At 40.7% G+C, this 19,385-nt stretch overlaps 2 protein-coding genes across 2 annotated transcripts in view; both read right to left on the reverse strand.

Annotated features, from left to right (window-relative positions):
* Positions 1-19,385, reverse strand: part of LOC120516128 (ATP-dependent translocase ABCB1-like) — a 506,684-nt gene that overhangs the window by 70,944 nt on the left and 416,355 nt on the right. The window lies entirely within an intron of this gene.
* The window catches only part of LOC120516095 (ATP-dependent translocase ABCB1-like), a 65,105-nt gene continuing 57,110 nt past the window's right edge, over positions 11,391-19,385 (reverse strand). Inside the window, exons 13-16 of the mRNA XM_039737554.1 lie at positions 14,602-14,727; positions 13,635-13,838; positions 13,008-13,211; positions 11,391-11,459 (exon numbers count right to left, since the gene is read on the reverse strand). Of these exons, the coding sequence (XP_039593488.1) occupies positions 11,391-11,459; positions 13,008-13,211; positions 13,635-13,838; positions 14,602-14,727 (603 nt within the window). The remainder of the gene's footprint in view (positions 11,460-13,007; positions 13,212-13,634; positions 13,839-14,601; positions 14,728-19,385) is intronic.

Here is a 19,385-nt window from a genome sequence, read left to right on the forward strand (position 1 = left end):
CACAGGAGCTACGTGCTACACTTTATCGCTGTTGGAGGTCCCTGCCTCGAAAGACACTGTGAAGGTTCTCACTGCTTCAGGACAACCACACACGCTACTAGTTTCAAAGCCTCTGCAAGTGCAACTCAGCACCGACAGCTCTCCATTAACTCATCGTTTCCTGTTAAATCATTTGTGCCCTGTGAACTTGCTGGGAAGGGATCTTATGACTAAATTGTCAGTCTCAATTTCTTTAACTAAACAAGGATTTTACTGCTCCATTCCTAAGCTCCTATGCCAAACTACACACCCCAGGCCCTCTTTTGCTGCATGGACTCTTGACATCTCACCGCACACCCTCCTCTTGAAAGCCCTTCATTCTTTCCCCTCATGCCTATTTCCCCACTTACAAGTCCCGGACACCCTGCATTGTACTGCCCAATATTTCCCGGCTGAAGTAGACTCTTTTCTTTCCTCCAGCACATGCCCTGAAACTTTGCACATTCCATGTATTTTTGTTTCATCTACTAAAGCTGCTGCGTCAGTTCACCTCACATGTTCACAAAGTATTTTTATCTAGGTGGTTCAGTGCCCCATGTCTCTCTGGCTAAATCTAACACCATTCGCTGGGTTGAAATTGGGGACTGGGTTGAAAAATGTCTAAATAGAACTGATTGGCTGTACGTTGCACCAGGTATTTTGACACCTCAGACCATCTAGTTACTAAAGTAGTAATTCAGATTGATCTGCCAGTCGTTCGTTCCCTGTGTCACCCGTCTCTCTCTCTTTATGTTCACTGCAAACTGAAAGCATTCCATGGCTCTCTTCAATTCCTGATACACTGTGGTCTCAAGGGAAAAATGATTTTGGCAGAATAGCAAATTGTGAACCTCTAGTAATCTTTCCAAAATCCTCCTTCCGTCCTCACCGTGCGCAATATCCTCTCTCTCCCGAGGCTGAACTCGGAATTGCTGCTGTACATAAAGATCTCGTTGAAAAGGGGGCTATAATTCCTATTAAATATTCTCCTGTAAACTCTCCTATCTTGCCAGTAAAGAAAGCTGATGGCTCTTGGCGCTTTGTCCAAGACCTCAGACAAGTCAATTCTGCTATCTTTCCTAGAGCACCGATTGTGCCTAATCCTTCCACTATTCTGTCTACAATCCCTCCATCTGCACGTTATTTCTCAGTTATTGACTTAGCAAATGCTTTCTTTTCTATTCCTGTACATTCTGATCCTCAGTTTTGGTTTGCTTTTACCTTTCAAAACCGCCGTTGGACATGGACCGTTATGCCACAAGGTTATACAGAGGCTCCTTGTGTATACGCCAAGCGCTTGCTCAAAACCTGGAAGGCTTCTGGCCTGACAGGGGAAGTGCATTGATACAGTACGTCGACGATTTATTACTCTGTAGTGAAACAGAGAAAGCATGCACACAAGATACGGAATTATTGCTCAAGTATCTTGCAGAAAATGGGCACAAGGTTTCTAAGGCCAAGCTGCAGCTAGTTCAAACCACTGTCAAATATTTGGGGCATGACATCACTTGTGGTACCAGAGCTCTGTCAAAAGACCGCATAACCACTATTCAAAACCTGCCCAGACCGGTCACAAAACAACAGGTTATGTCTGTATTGGGCATTTTAGGTTACTGTCCACAATGGATTTTAAATTTTTCTGAAAGAGCACAGCCTTTGCAAAATCTAGCTAACACTGCTGACCTTCCTCTTTCTGGCCGCATACAGTGGAATAAGCAGGCTGAGAAGGCTCTATGTGATTTAAAAAGTGCATTACTCTTTGCGCCAGCGTTAGGGCTCCCTGACTATTCTCTTCCGTTCACTTTGTTCGTGGGCGAAAAGGGGGGATATATGAATGCAGTACTAACACAGCTCCATGGAGAAAAACAAAGGCCAATAGCCTATTTTTTGAAAAAATTGGATCCAGTGGCTAAGGGACTTCCAACCTGTCTCAGAGCAGTAGCAGCCACAACAGAAGCCATGCTAGCCAGTACAGATATAGTGCTCATGAGCCCCCTAACAGTAAAGGTGCCTCACGCCGTACACTCCATTTTAGTACAGGCCAAAACTTCACATCTCACTACTGCTAGGGCAATACACTATCAAAATATACTCTGTACTCTGTCTAATGTCACAATTGAACCATTTATACAGATTCCAGGTATGCTTTTGGAGTCTGCCATGATCATGGAGCATTGTGGAAATTAATGGGATTTAAAACCAGTACTGGTAAGCCCATCCAACATCAGAAATTAGTCGAATCCCTCCTCGAAGCTATAATAAAACCATCAAGACTGGCAATAGTTAAATGCCAGGCCCACACTGGGAAACAAGACCCTGTCAGCAAAGGAAACGACCTGGCTGATTACTTTGCTGAACAGGCTGCCTACAATAACACACCAATTTTTTTATTTCAACAGAAAGATGACAAAGACGCTGATAATCAAATAATCTCTTTACAGAGTGCAGCCACGGACGGAGAAAAGAGAAAATGGTCCGAAGAAGGATCCCTCTCTGATGGGGTCTGGACTCACAAGCAAAATAACAAACCTTTCCTTCCAAAAGCTTCATTTCCAGGTATGGCAAAAATCGCACATGGCCTGGACTACGCCGGAAAGGATGCCATGATTCAAGATTTCGAGAGACATTGGGAAGCTGTAGGTTTCTCTACATATGCAGAGCAATTCTGCAGACGCTGTGCACTATGTCAAAAATTTAACGTAGTCTTACAGGTCTCCGAGAATCCCTGAAGGAGGTCCAAGAGCAGGTTAACCAGGCTTGGCGAACTAGTCCTCCACCAACGGAGTCACAGATTTAGTTGGGAACCTGGATACTGGTCAGAGACACCCGAAAGAAGCACTGGCATCAACCTCGCTGGAGGGGACCATTCCAAGTGTTGTTATCCACACCTCACGCCGTTAAAGTCGAAGGACTTCCCGCCTGGATTTACATGTCGCAATGCAAAAAATGGCATTCATAACTTTGCTAGTCCTAACCTTTTTTTATCCATCTGACTTTAGGACAAGGACAAACAGGTGGTGACCAAAGGGCTCACCAATTGAAGCAAATACATGGGGACTTTCCCACGTTAACTTTCCAAATAGGGAAAACTGCCTCGTTCCAGATTGACTTTTGTTGAAAACTCAGGCATCGATGCCCTTCTTGATGAATGGTTTACAGTATATCCACTTTTGACTCTTGGGGCCAATGGTTCTAATCCATTTTTGTTTCCCTTTTAGTTGCTTTAACTGTTATTCTTTTGATTTGCTGTTGTCTTATTCCGTTAATCCGTTATTTTATCCAGAAGTTCTTCACTGCCTCAAAAACTAAAGCTTATTTCCTCCACACAGAACGCATGCATCTTCTTTCCCAGGCCCAATTCTCTTCCCAGTCTTCTTTCGACCTGGACTGTTTAGCTTAAACTCTCTTATTATTTAAACTTTTAAGTTTAAAAAGGGGGGAATGTGGAATGGAATTTAAAATCTATTGCTAGCTTCTGTATGAAAATCTGCATGTTCTCTGTGTGGCTAGGTATTATTATTAACAGAAGTGTGCTTCCAAGCTGTGGAATGCAGCTCTCAGCCACTCCCCGGCTTGTCTCACGCAATGTCTGGTTATGGTCCAATTAAGATGCCAAACATATGACAAGTTTTCTGATAAGCTTCATTCCAAATATAAGACTAGAATTTATGATTTCCATTGTAATCAACAAATTTTGTAAAGAATGTTTTGTGGCCTTGGATGGAACTGATCTATTTTTTTTCTAACCATTCTCTTTGAAGATTTTGTTATAAATGCAGCTGAACCCCCCTTGTCGGGGGCCTTCCTTGCATTTTCTCTCTGTAAGGAAAAGCCGCTCTGCTCACCAAGAAGTCAGAAATAAAAGATTCTGCTTATTAGAATTGGTGTCTGCCTGCTATTGTTTTGAACCTTCGTCCACAGTTTTCTGGCGCCCGAACATGGGGCGGAGACGGACAGGTGACTCCTCGAGCGGGATTGTCCAGAGGTCGGAAGGACAAGCTCTGGCAAAAATTAGGACTGGCCTGCCTCGGACGTATCCTGCGTGAGAAGTCCCTGGCCTCCTCTGACCGAATACGAAGGTCGAACCAACTGGGATTTCCCTAGCAGGTCACGAATTTCTTGGTGAGTAGACTGAGGGAGTCCGATTGAGTGAATGAAGTAGCTCAGGGATTTGAAGGGTTTATGGGAAGTTAAGGAAAATAAATACTGTATCACTAACGTAGTGGATGGTAACTGGAAAATAGGGAATAATACTTGGGTCCCCGGGGACAGTGTAAGATACTACAAGTACGTTAGTAAGTTACTCCCTGGGAAGCGGGATAGAAAGGGGTGAGTGGCACACTCCTATTAAATAGGGGAATGGGAGTAAGAAAAGCATAGTATATGAATTGAGTGTCTGGGAATAACACTGAGTGGGTGGACGAGTTTTCTGTTCCTAACGTCTGGTCATAATCCTGCTTCTATGGGTTGCTCTGTGGCGGAGACCTGCACTAGCAGTTTGGCACATAGGAGGCGTCTGACAAAGGAATTGGTGTTAAGCACATTTTGTATTCCGGACTCCACGCTGAATATTGTTGTACGATTCTGCTAAACAACGGACACGAAACCACTTGAGTACTAATCTGGGAGTGGGACAGGACTGGGAGCAGAACGCCGCGAGGGCTGAATTGTTCTACTGTGGTCCAGTGCCATTCATTATGGGAAAGCAAAATAGTAAACCGGTCAAAGAGACTCCTTTGGGAAATCAAAAGTCTATGTTAGAAGGATTATTTTTGGAAAGTGTCTCGGACACGAGCTTTCACTTGGGTCCGAAAGGGGGTTAGCTTAAACTCTCTTATTATTTAAACTTTTAAGTTTAAAAAGGGGGGAATGTGGAATGGAATTTAAAATCTATTGCTAGCTTCTGTATGAAAATCTGCATGTTCTCTGTGTGGCTAGGTATTATTATTAACAGAAGTGTGCTTCCAAGCTGTGGAATGCAGCTCTCAGCCACTCCCCGGCTTGTCTCACGCAATGTCTGGTTATTGTCCAATTAAGATGCCAAACATATGACAAGTTTTCTGATAAGCTTCATTCCAAATATAAGACTAGAATTTATGATTTCCATTGTAATCAACAAATTTTGTAAAGAATGTTTTGTGGCCTTGGATGGAACTGATCTATTTTTTTTCTAACCATTCTCTTTGAAGATTTTGTTATAAATGCAGCTGAACCCCCCTTGTCGGGGGCCTTCCTTGCATTTTCTCTCTGTAAGGAAAAGCCGCTCTGCTCACCAAGAAGTCAGAAATAAAAGATTCTGCTTATTAGAATTGGTGTCTGCCTGCTATTGTTTTGAACCTTCGTCCACAAGCGTCAGCAGTGTATTGTGGAAAAGCTTCAGCGACTAGGTTAGTCAAGTCTGCTGCATAAACCTCTAGTGGTTTTTTGGGTTTGCGAGGACGAGCGTTCAAGTACGTTTGAAATGTGGCCAAAAACTGGTGTCTTCCAAAAACGGTGCTCAGACTAGCTTTAGCCAGCGCATAGTCAGCCTTTACATCGGGGGAGAGGCTCTGCCAGTATGAGAACGCTGCGCCACTGAGTTTTGTTGGGAGAAGCTTAGCCTTTTCTAACGGAGCTACTGAAACATCCAGAGCAACTTCTAATCGTTGTATCCACAAAGTAAATGGCTTAACTCCGTCGCAGGTGAAAGGTGGAGGCAATTCGACTCTAAACGGCAGTTGCGCATTCACAGTATCGGCGATATCCCTATGCTGCGGAATAACAGCGGGTTGTTGCTCGTCATCCGGCATGTTTCAGAAAAAAAAAAAACGCGCAGTAGCGTGAAGAACGTAGCTCAACTTGTAAAACTGACACCAATAGTTACTAAAGTGTCCTCAAGCAATAGTGGTAATATCCACGCCATCTATAGAAATGCAAATTAATGTCCACAAACTTAACCAACCACCGCTGCCACCAGTGTAAGAGCAGGTGTTAAGAATCCTCTACTCTCCTTACCAGAATTCGGCGTCGGTTCTTCTTGTCTTGCGGGCGACCTCGGTAGCGTAGCCGACTGAGTGTTCGATGTGTGGAAAGGCACAAAGAGATGGTCACCCCAGTTTTGTGGACTATTTGCCAGTTATATTTATTTCTTTAAGAACTCAACTGTGGACATACTGCACTAAGCTACACAAAAACCACTTCTGTGTTTTTTTTTTCTATCTTTCTCTCTCTCTACTCCACCCACCAAATTTCTCTTACCTTAAACAATCTATCAATTAACTTTATTGAAATTTCCTGATATGAACACCTGCTTACATTGGTAATAGATATCTCTTATTTTTAAACCTAAAACGCTGCTGCGTGGGGGCTTGATTTGCTTTGGAGGTGCTCTGTCTCTGGGTATGTCAGAGGACTGGAACTGTGTGAAATGGGTTCTAGCCTCACGTGGGGAGGCAAAAAGAGAGGGGGGGGGAGAAAGAGAGCAGGCTATATCTATACTTAATCTGTCCTTTTAATCTTTATAATTATAACTACCAATGTAATAATAGGCTGGATGGCAATAACTCTTGGGGAAATAGGAAATTAAGGCTGAAGCTGTCTCACTTCCAGTTAAGACTATAAAATGACATAAAAAACTCAGAATCAATGTCTCCATGATGGGACAGTTAACTTTGTGAGCTGGAATGTTAAAGGCCTGAATGATGAATTAAAGAGTAAGAAAGTACTCTCTCACCTAACAGGTCTAAACGCTAAAATAGTATTTTTACAGGAGACCTACTTACTAAGCAAGGATCATTTCCGGGTGCAAAAAGACTGGACTGGCCAAATGTTCCATTCTAGTTTTACAAAGAAAACTAGAGGTGTGGGAATTCTCATACGTAGAGGAGTCTCATTTGTAGCATCACGAGAATTGTACACAATTTAGATCCAAACAAATCAGCTTCTTCCTAGAGAAAAATACATCCTCAGAGATTTCTGCAGGAATACTCTGGGAAAACTCTTAAGGCCTTCTTAAGAGGACAGATTATCTCATATCTTTCCCACAGAAATAAATTAGAAACCAAGAAAGTAGCAGAGATAAAAAGCGGAATTACTAAAATAGATAAAGAACATGCTAGACTACCAAGTGAGGCTCTACATAGGAAAAGGCAGGCTCTGCATTCAGAACTAAACCTCTTGACAACTAAAGAAACTGAACAACTAATTTATAAATCCAGAAATCATTACTATGAACATGGAGAGAAAGCTAATAAGCTTTTAGCTCAACAAATTCACAAGTAAGTAGACGTCCGCAAAGCAATCCCAGTAATAACCAACACAAACGGAGACAAAATCATCGACCACAAAAATATAATGCACACATTCAGAGACTACTATAAATCCTTATATACTACTGAGTTTAAAGAAGACAATACACAATCTAATGCATTTCTGGATACATTACAGATACCACAAATAGACACTTTTAGTGCAGAGGAACTCAATAAACCTCTGGCGTTATCAGAATTACTAGATGCTATAAAGTCACTTCAAGGTGGGAAAGCAGCAGGCCCTGATGGCTAACCTGCAGAATTTTATAAGAAATTCTCCACTCAGCTAGCTCCCCTCCTATTAACAACATTTACAGAAGCCAGAGACAATCAAACTCTTCCTCAAACTTTTCACCAAGCACTAATCACCGTTTTCCAAAACAAAATAAGGACTTATTACAATGCATTTATACAGATTCCAGGTATGCTTTTGGAGTCTGCCATGATCATGGAGCATTGTGGAAATTAATGGGATTTAAAACCAGTACTGGTAAGCCCATCCAACATCAGAAATTAGTCGAATCCCTCCTCGAAGCTATAATAAAACCATCAAGACTGGCAATAGTTAAATGCCAGGCCCACACTGGGAAACAAGACCCTGTCAGCAAAGGAAACGACCTGGCTGATTACTTTGCTGAACAGGCTGCCTACAATAACACACCAATTTTTTTATTTCAACAGAAAGATGACAAAGACGCTGATAATCAAAATCAAAATCTCTTTACAGAGTGCAGCCACGGACGGAGAAAAGAGAAAATGGTCCGAAGAAGGATCCCTCTCTGATGGGGTCTGGACTCACAAGCAAAATAACAAACCTTTCCTTCCAAAAGCTTCATTTCCAGGTATGGCAAAAATCGCACATGGCCTGGACTACGCGGAAAGGATGCCATGATTCAAGATTTCGAGAGACATTGGGAAGCTGTAGGTTTCTCTACATATGCAGAGCAATTCTGCAGACGCTTGCACTATGTCAAAATTTAACGTAGTCTTACAGGTCTCCGAGAATCCCTGAAGGAGGTCCAACAGCAGGTTAACCAGGCTTGGCGAACTAGTCCTCCACCAACGGAGTCACAGATTTAGTTGGGAACCTGGATACTGGTCAGAGACACCCGAAAGAAGCACTGGCATCAACCTCGCTGGAGGGGACCATTCCAAGTGTTGTTATCCACACCTCACGCCGTTAAAGTCGAAGGACTTCCCGCCTGGATTTACATGTCGCAATGCAAAAAATGGCATTCATAACTTTGCTAGTCCTAACCTTTTTTTATCCATCTGACTTTAGGACAAGGACAAACAGGTGGTGACCAAAGGGCTCACCAATTGAAGCAAATACATGGGGACTTTCCCACGTTAACTTTCCAAATAGGGAAAACTGCCTCGTTCCAGATTGACTTTTGTTGAAAACTCAGGCATCGATGCCCTTCTTGATGAATGGTTTACAGTATATCCACTTTTGACTCTTGGGGCCAATGGTTCTAATCCATTTTTGTTTCCCTTTTAGTTGCTTTAACTGTTATTCTTTTGATTTGCTGTTGTCTTATTCCGTTAATCCGTTATTTTATCCAGAAGTTCTTCACTGCCTCAAAAACTAAAGCTTATTTCCTCCACACAGAACGCATGCATCTTCTTTCCCAGGCCCAATTCTCTTCCCAGTCTTCTTTCGACCTGGACTGTTTAGCTTAAACTCTCTTATTATTTAAACTTTTAAGTTTAAAAAGGAGGGAATGTGGAATGGAATTTAAAATCTATTGCTAGCTTCTGTATGAAAATCTGCATGTTCTCTGTGTGGCTAGGTATTATTATTAACAGAAGTGTGCTTCCAAGCTGTGGAATGCAGCTCTCAGCCACTCCCCGGCTTGTCTCACGCAATGTCTGGTTATGGTCCAATTAAGATGCCAAACATATGACAAGTTTTCTGATAAGCTTCATTCCAAATATAAGACTAGAATTTATGATTTCCATTGTAATCAACAAATTTTGTAAAGAATGTTTTGTGGCCTTGGATGGAACTGATCTATTTTTTTTCTAACCATTCTCTTTGAAGATTTTGTTATAAATGCAGCTGAACCCCTTGTCGGGGCCTTCCTTCATTTTCTCTCTGTAAGGAAAAGCGCTCTGCTCACCAAGAAGTCAGAAATAAAAGATTCTGCTTATTAGAATTGGTGTCTGCCTGCTATTGTTTTGAACCTTCAGTCCACAGTTTTCTGGCGCGAACATGGGGCGGAGCGGACAGGTGACTCGAGCGGGATTGTCCAGAGGTCGGAAGGACAAGCTCTGGCAAAATTAGGACTGGCCTGCCTCGGACGTATCCTGCGTGAGAAGTCCCTGGCCTCCTCTGACCGAATCTAAGGTCGAACCAACTGGGATTTCCCTAGCAGGTCACGAATTTCTTGGTGAGTAGACTGAGGGAGTCCGATTGAGTGAATGAAGTAGCTCAGGGATTTGAAGGGTTTATGGGAAGTTAAGGAAAATAAATACTGTATCACTAACGTAGTGGATGGTAACTGGAAAATAGGGAATAATACTTGGGTCCCTCGGGGACAGTGTAAGATACTACAAATACGTTAGTAAGTTACTCCCTGGGAAGCGGGATAGAAAGGGTGAGTGGCACACTCCTATTAAATAGGGAATGGGAGTAAGAAAAGCATAGTATATGAATTGAGTGTCTGGGAATAACACTGAGTGGGTGGACGAGTTTTCTGTTCCTAACGTCTGGTCATAATCCTGCTTCTATGGGTTGCTCTGTGGCGGAGACCTGCACTAGCAGTTTGGCACATAGGAGGCGTCTGACAAAGGAATTGGTGTTAAGCACATTTTGTATTCCGGACTCCACGCTGAATATTGTTGTACGATTCTGCTAAACAACGGACACGAAACCACTTGAGTACTAATCTGGGAGTGGGACAGGACTGGGAGCAGAACGCCGCGAGGGCTGAATTGTTCTACTGTGGTCCAGTGCCATTCATTATGGGAAAGCAAAATAGTAAACCGGTCAAAGAGACTCCTTTGGGAAATCAAAAGTCTATGTTAGAAGGATTATTTTTGGAAAGTGTCTCGGACACGAGCTTTCACTTAGGTCCGAAAGGGGTTAGCTTAAACTCTCTTATTATTTAAACTTTTAAGTTTAAAAAGGGAATGTGGAATGGAATTTAAAATCTATTGCTAGCTTCTGTATGAAAATCTGCATGTTCTCTGTGTGGCTAGGTATTATTATTAACAGAAGTGTGCTTCCAAGCTGTGGAATGCAGCTCTCAGCCACTCCCCGGCTTGTCTCACGCAATGTCTGGTTATTGTCCAATTAAGATGCCAAACATATGACAAGTTTTCTGATAAGCTTCATTCCAAATATAAGACTAGAATTTATGATTTCCATTGTAATCAACAAATTTTGTAAAGAATGTTTTGTGGCCTTGGATGGAACTGATCTATTTTTTTTCTAACCATTCTCTTTGAAGATTTTGTTATAAATGCAGCTGAACCCCTTTGTCGGGGCCTTCCTTGCATTTTCTCTCTGTAAGGAAAAGCGCTCTGCTCACCAAGAAGTCAGAAATAAAAGATTCTGCTTATTAGAATTGGTGTCTGCCTGCTATTGTTTTGAACCTTCGTCCCAAGCGTCAGCAGTGTATTGTGGAAAAGCTTCAGCGACTAGGTTAGTCAAGTCTGCTGCATAAACCTCTAGTGGTTTTTTGGGTTTGCGAGGACGAGCGTTCAAGTACGTTTGAAATGTGGCCAAAACTGGTGTCTTCCAAAACGGTGCTCAGACTAGCTTTAGCCAGCGCATAGTCAGCCTTTACATCGGGAGAGGCTCTGCCAGTTGAGAACGCTGCGCCACTGAGTTTTGTTGGGAGAAGCTTAGCCTTTTCTAAGACTACTGAAACATCCAGAGCAACTTCTAATCGTTGTATCCACAAAGTAAATGGCTTAACTCCGTCGAGGGTGAAAGGTGGAGGCAATTCGACTCTAAGCGGCAGTTGCGCATTCACAGTATCGGCGATATCCCTATGCTGCGGAATAACAGCGGGTTGTTGCTCGTCATCCGGCATGTTTCAGAAAAAAACGCGCGAGTAGCGTGAAGAACGTAGCTCAACTTGTAAAACTGACACCAATAGTTACTAAAGTGTCCTCAAGCAATAGTGGTAATATCCACGCCATCTATAGAAATGCAAATTAATGTCCACAAACTTAACCAACCACCGCTGCCACCAGTGTAAGAGCAGGTGTTAAGAATCCCTACTCTCCTTACCAGAATTGGTCGGTTCTTCTTGTCTTCTGGGCGACCTCGGTAGCGTAGCCGACTGAGTGTTCGATGTGTGGAAAGGCACAAAGAGATGGTCACCCCAGTTTTGTGGACTATTTGCCAGTTATATTTATTTCTTTAAGAACTCAACTGTGGACATACTGCACTAAGCTACACAAAAACCACTTCTGTGTTTTTTTTTTCTATCTTTCTCTCTCTACTCCACCCACCAAATTTCTCTTACCTTAAACAATCTATCAATTAACTTTATTGAAATTTCCTGATATGAACACCTGCTTACATTGGTAATAGATATCTCTTATTTTTAAACCTAAAACGCTGCTGCGTGGGCTTGATTTGCTTTGGAGGTGCTCTGTCTCTGGGTATGTCAGAGGACTGGAACTGTGTGAAATGGGTTCTAGCCTCACGTGGGGAGGCAAAAAGAGAGGGGGGGGGAGAAAGAGAGCAGGCTATATCTATACTTAATCTGTCCTTTTAATCTTTATAATTATAACTACCAATGTAATAATAGGCTGGATGGCAATAACTCTTGGGGAAATAGGAAATTAAGGCTGAAGCTGTCTCACTTCCAGTTAAGACTATAAATGACATAAAAACTCAGAATCAATGTCTCCATGATGGGACAGTTAACTTTTGAGCTGGAATGTAAAGGCCTAGAATGATGAATTCACCAACAGAGTAAAAACCAGCATAAACACAAAGAAGAAGCAGAATTAGAAGAAGTTAAATGATCTTGAAGTTGGGAGTGGAATTGAAGTTAAGACTTGAAAGAAGAGGAGGCCACTGAATTTTGGAACGGGGGGAGCACTCTGAGCCTATATAGTTAAGTCAAATAAGTTAAGAAAAAGCCAGAAGGACATTTACATTTATTATTCTGATATCCTGCTTTGTATTTGTATTCTCTTTTCCTTTATCCTCCCATGTACAGTTTTGGTTTAATAAATTACCATTCGTAACACTATTCTGAACTACATTGATGTGTCCCTGAACATAGAAGTCTGCTCCAGAGTGCCCTTGCTTTGTTACAACAGGTATGAAAGTGTTGTATTATATAAATCTATTTTCATTCCACTGTCTTAATGATTATGCCCATTGCTCTTTGTCTCTTGCTTTTTTCCCTCCATTTCTTCAGTTGGAATTTTCACAGATCCGCTTCCACTTTCTACATCCACTGCTTTCTTGGTTGTCCAACTTTTATGATGCCTTGTGGGTTACTACCTATTAGTTTCTTAAGGGTTCTATCACCCTCTAAATCAATACTATAATAAAATGTATTGGAACTTTCTCACCCATTAAAATGAAAACATTTGGACCTTTCCCCCGACTTCATTAACATCTGTATATAGCAGCTGCCCTCGCCAAGTAGTATAATAAAATAAAGTCAAGTTATAGGCCAAAACACATTTGCATCCCTTTAGCACAGACAACCCTAGTATAATCACTGTGGTAAGGAGATTTAATTTGTTTTTATTTACCTTATCTAAAGCTGTCTGGACAATATATTCACTCTGATTATCGAGGGCTGAGGTTGCTTCATCCAAGAGAAGAATCTTTGGATTCTTGACAATAGCCCGAGCAATGGCAATCCTCTGCTTCTGTCCTCCACTTAGCTGTGCCCCTTTTTCCCCAACCATGGTGTTTAAGCCCTTTAAAATGTGACGAAGAGTGACATTTAAATTCTGTTAGGGAACTTATACATTTATAAATAGAGTGTTCTGGTATTTGCATTTTTGAATATTTGGAGGCATCTTAAATATTGTTGTTGTTTTAAATTTGTATCAAAGAATCCAAAAAATCATAAAGACATTTCTAGATTACTAAAAAACAGAAAAACAGAGATTTGTACGTTCCTTATAAAATAAGAGTTTTATATTTCAAAGTTAAACTATAACAGAAGAAGTGCACTGCATTCTCAAATGTAAAAAGTACGGAATCCACTGAGAAAAAAACTAAGGAGTGACTTGTCATTATCCAAACAGGACCAAACAAATTCATGAATAAAACTTAAGATTATGAGTAAAAATAAATACAAACACCTTTATGATATTTACATAAGATAAGATACTTACATCAGGAAGCCTAGATATAAAATCATAGGCATTGGCCTCTTTAATTGCTTGCTCAATTTCTGCATCTGTTGCATCTTCTCTGCCATATCGTATATTTTCTGCAATGGTTGTGGCAAAAAGCACTGGTTCTTGACTTACTATGCCAATATTCTCCCTTAGCCATTTGACATTAAGGGTGCGAATGTCTTGTCCATCAAGAGTAATCTATGTTGAGATGAAACAAATCAAAAATGTAACTTTGACTTAGTAACTTAAGGAAATCAAATTAGACTAGAATCTAGAGACCTGCAAATAAAAATAATTTCTGTTGTATTTAACTTTAACTTTTTCAAATTATTCACACTGGAGCCTGCAACAAGAGAGTGTGGGAAGCTCAACTCACAAGGTAAACTGGGGGAAAAATGGGGGAGAAGTATAGATACTAACCTGTCTTCCTCTTCTAACAGAGATGGAGCCCTCTGTCCACACTGGAAGCCGTTATCCTACCTGTCACTTGGCTATAAAAGAAATGTCACAACCAGCAGTCGGTGTTCATTACATGGACTGTGACTGTTGGAGCCAGACAGCCCACATAAGCAACCCAACCTCGGTCACTGAAGCTCAGTAAACATTTACACTGTAGCATCACTGCCATTTAATCGGGACCTTCCTGGACCACAGTACTTTTATCTTCTTTCTCTTTTTTGTCCTTACAGTGGTTAATCCAACTAAACTTACAATGCCATGCTTATGAGACTACTAGGACAGCCTGTAAAGATCTTTTAATGAACTATCAAATGTTCATTGTTGGTGATTAAAAAGAAAACATAAATGAATAATAAGTTCACACTTTTAAATGTATGAATATTACAGATAGCATACATAAAGTACTGTATTTCATGAAAGAACATAAATAAAGCTAAAATTTATGATTGCAACACAAATGTAACTTGAAACAGAATATAAATTGTAGAAGCAGTTTCCATACTTCTCCACCTAGAGGGTCATAGAATCGTTGTAGAAGTTGAATTGTTGTACTTTTTCCACAGCCACTGGCTCCAATCAAGGCAATTGTTGTTCCACTTTGCACTTTCAAATTCAATCCCTGCAAAATCTAAAAGAAAAAAATAAAGACATTTATCACAGATACAGCATTCACTCTGTTAAAAAGATTTTTGAGAATTTTTGATTTATGGAATAATGGATTGGCATTTCATCGGAGGCTTGTTCTTGTTTAAAACTAGGGAGCTTCGCCCCCTGCTTGCTTCACTCGCCAACCCCCATTTATGTTTTTCCAGATACACACTTTTAAGATTTTTTTTTTCTTTGAATTGTTGCTATTTCATTAGTTTCACTTTTATTTCAGAACTTCTGTAAAATCAATATTTGGAATCTTTCGAGTCCCAATGTGCTGAATCTTTTAAATGAAGTCTGTGAGACTTGTGTTTAATGACTTTGTACCATAATTTAGGATAGGTTTCTCTGTTTGGAATTTCAGCACAGACAAAACGATATACATCATCAGAAAGTTAATAATTTTTTTTTGCAAAATAACCAGTAAATGGATGTGAGGTAAACTCCGTTTCTGAAATTCTCTTGACTTAAACTTCAAAGCCTTACAATATTTACATACTTCTGACATATCACCTATGTCCATATATTGGATCTCTATTGGCTTTTTTGTTGTTTCTCCGCGCTAATGCGATGTTTACTTTGTTTGTTTTGACACTGTTGTTTCTTTCTGCTTTCATATTCTGCATCTTGCTCTGCATGTGTTTCTATGAGTCTTTTGAATTCCATGTTTCATTATCTCTAACCTGCTCTGCATGTGTTTGGCCCCCTTGTTTTTTAAGCTCTTTATGACATTTTACTTTGTTTTCTACTCTGTCTTTTATTTCTGACCTCGCTTTTTCCTGCTTTTGTTTCAATGACACCTGGTCCGTGGTGATTACTTTCCCTTTTTCGAGTAATAATTTCCATTTGTTTGCGCTCCTGAGATCTGTACTTTCTTTTTTTTATACTTTCTAATTTTCCTACTTTCATATTCTTTAACTTTCTCCATATGTGTATCGCACCAATGTTTTTTATTTTTGATCCTTTCGAATTCCACTGCTTTCATAATCTCTAACCTGCTCTGCATGTGTATAGCGCCAACATTCGGATTAGAAGTGCTTTTTTATAATTCCACTTGTTCTGGGGTAATAATTACTTTCCTTACTTTCTGAATTTGCACCTAGATTATTCTTTTTCTTTTTTGTCTCTCCAATGCTTTTGAGCCTGTTTTCTCCGCGCTGCTTTCTGCCTGTGTACAGCAGTTGTCTTTTTGCCACTTTGCATCTCTGTCACTCGCATTGTGAAGGGGTTGGAGGGCGAGGGTTAGTTTGGCTGAATGCACGCTAAGGAGAAACATTCTGATCTTTGGCAGGCTTTTTGCTGCTGGCGAGCTGTGTGTTTTACTTGTCTGTTGTTGTTGTTTTAAGAGCTGGGAGCACATGAAGCATGTCTGCAAACAGCAATCCAACAACTGCTATGTTAGATGTCCGCGGACTTGTTTTAAATGATGTATCACTGCCTTGTCTCATGTGATGTTGTAAACACAATACTTGTCATTTATTTCCAGCCCCGGGCATGGTTAAATCTCTTTTTCTCAGAAGGTATACAGTAATCCCTCCTCGATCGCTGGGGTTGCGTTCCAGAACCCCCCGCAATAGGTGAAAATCCGCAAAGTAGAAACCATATGTTTGTATGGTTATTTTTATATATTTTAAGCCCTTTGAAACTCTCCCACACTGTTTATAAATATTCTCCGCACAGTTATACAGTAATCCCTCGTTTTTTTAGCGGTTAATCCGCTCCAGACAGATAAATGAATTTCCGCGAAGTAGGATTCTTCATTTATAAATCTAATATTTTCGTTGTTAGAGCATAGAAAACCTGTTTATGACCTTCTAAATACGTTTTTTAACATTATTAGAGACCTCTAGACATGAAATAACACCCTTTAGTCAAAAGTATAAACTGTGCTCCATGACAAGACAGAGATGACAGTTCTTTCTCACAATTAAATGAATGCAAACATATCTTCCTCTTCAAGGTGCGAGTCAGGAGCAGAGAATGTCAGAGAGAGAGAGTAAAGTAAACAATCAAAAATCAATAGGGCTGTTGGGCTTTTAAGTATACAAAGCACCCGCGATAAAGCGGACACAATGAAGGGATCAATGTGAAGGTAGTCTTTCAGCATTTTTTACAGGAGCGTCTGTATCTTCTAAGCAAACAGCCTCTGTGCAAACAGCCCCTCTGCTCACACCCCTTCCTTCAGGAGCAGAGAATGTCAGAGAAAGTGAGAGAGACAGAGAAAAGCAAACAATCAACAATCAATACGGGCTGTTAGAGCTTTAAAGTGTGCGAAGCACCATGCGGGAAGCATATTGTATATTATTGAGGAGTTTTATTAAATACGTAATGTGTGCTCTGACTGGGTAGCTTCTCAGCCATCTGCCAATAGCGTCCCTTGTATGAAATCCAACTGGGTAAACAAACTGAAGAAGCATGTACCATAAATTAAAAGACCCATTGTCCGCAGAAATCCACAAACCAGCGAAAAATCTGTGATGTATATTTAAATATGCATACATTTAAAATCCACGATGGAGTGAAGCCGCGAAAGTCGAAGTGCGATATAGAAGGGATCACTGTAATGCTGCTCGTGTTGTCAAGGGGTGGGGTGCAGCTGAACGCATGCTAAGGAGGTGCCATCGTGCAGCTATCAGTCTTCCGTGCTGTACTCCGCCCTCCCTCAATTGGACCTAACAGTCACTTAAAACAAAAAATGCTTCTTTCTATTTCTATTCTTTACCTTTCTCTGCATGTGTATCGCGCCATCGTTTGTTTGAGCCTTTCGAATTCCACTGCTTTCATAATCTCTTAATTGCCTTTTTTTCTCTCCAATGCTTTTGGGTCTCTTTTCTCCGTGCTGCTCTTTCTTCTTCTTTCGTTGACATTTCACCTAGAACGCATTGTCCTTATAGGCTTTATATGTGCTGAGAGTACAGGATCTGTGTGTGCTATGTCCCTTTACATGACTGAGTGTTATTTGATATTGTTTGTGTCTTGCAGGTCTTTTAAGTGTCTTCTGAGAACTTCCAGGAAGAACACATATTGTCGTCCTGCTTTTCCTTTCCAGGATTTTTTTTATAATAGAGAGACTGATGAAGCTTGGATATGCACGGGCTAACCACCATTCTGAGGCTTTTTCAAATGGATACATGGGTGACTAGAACAGTGTCAACTCTAAACACATGAAGGTGTTCAAGAAACTGTATTAAAGGTATTTTTGTTGTTTGACAATATGTTATAGCATCAATACTAGGGTGTGATAAAGCCTAAACTATGAACAACCAATGGGTATGCAACACACAGTAGGAGCATGTAGTCCTTGAAGTCCATTTCCAAAAGATATTACAAGCTTCTAGTAAATTACTTAAAATGTGTTTAGTTAAACTACATTATGGACATGTGTGATTGATATAAATATAGTTTTTAGATTCAGGACTCTTAGCAGTTAGATGTGAGTGGGCACCCTGTGTTATTTAAAGAACAGGGATCTATCAAAGTCTGCTCTTCACAACACATGTTTGTGGAAATGTATCATGGCACAAACAAAGGAGACTTCTGAGGACCTCAGAAAAAGAGTTGTTGATGCTCATCAGGCTGGAAAAGGTTACAAAACCATCTCCAAAGAGTTTGGACTCCATCAATCCACAGTCAGACAGATTGTGTGCAAATGGAGGAAATTCAAGTCCACTGTTACCCTCCCCAGGAGTGGTCGACCAACAAAGATCGCTTCAAGAGCAAGGCATGTAATAGTCAGCAAGGTCACAAAGGACTCCAGGGTAACCTCTAAGCAACTGAAGGCCTCTCTCACATTGGCTAATGTTCATGTTCATGAGTCCACTATCAGAAGAACACTGAACAACAATGGTGTGCATGCCAGGGTTGCAAGGAGAAAGCCACTGCTCTCCAAAAAAATATGGCTGCTCATCTGCAGTTTGCTAAACATCACGTTGGCAAACCAGAAGGCTATTGGAAGAACGTTTTGTGGATGGATGAGACCAAAATAGAACTTTTTGGTTTAAATGAAAAGTGTTATGTTTGGAGAATGGAAAACTCTGTATTCCAGCATAAGAACCTGATCCCATCTGTGAAACATGGTGGTGGTAGTATCATGGTTTGGGCCTGTTTTGCTGCATCTGGGCCAGGGCAGCTTGCCTTCATTAATGGAACAATGAATTCTGAATTATATCATTGAATTCTAAAGGAAAATGTCAGGACATTTGTCCACGATCTGAATCTCAAGAGAAGGTGGATCATGCATGCAGTAAGACAATGACCATAAGCACACAAGTCATTCTACCAAAGAATAGTCAAAGAATAAAGTTAATGTTTTGGAATGGCAAAGTCAAAGTCCTGACCTTAATCCAATCGAAATGTTGTGGAAGGACCTGAAGTGAGCAGTTAATGTGAGAAAACCCATCAACATCCCAGAGTTGAAGGTGTTCTGTATGGAGGAATGGGCTAAAATTCCTCCAAGCCTGTGTGCAGGAATGATGAAAAGTTACGGAAAATGTTTTGTTGCAGTTATTGCTGCAAAGGGGGGACACCAGATACTGAAAGCAAAGGTTCACATACCTTTGCCACTCACAAATATGTAATATTCGATCATTTTCCTTAATAAATAAATGACCAAGTATAATATTTTTGTCTCATTTGTTT

Source organism: Polypterus senegalus, chromosome 15 (genome assembly GCF_016835505.1).
Source record: "Polypterus senegalus isolate Bchr_013 chromosome 15, ASM1683550v1, whole genome shotgun sequence".
In the NCBI taxonomy this organism is placed as follows: Eukaryota; Metazoa; Chordata; class Cladistia; order Polypteriformes; family Polypteridae; genus Polypterus; species Polypterus senegalus.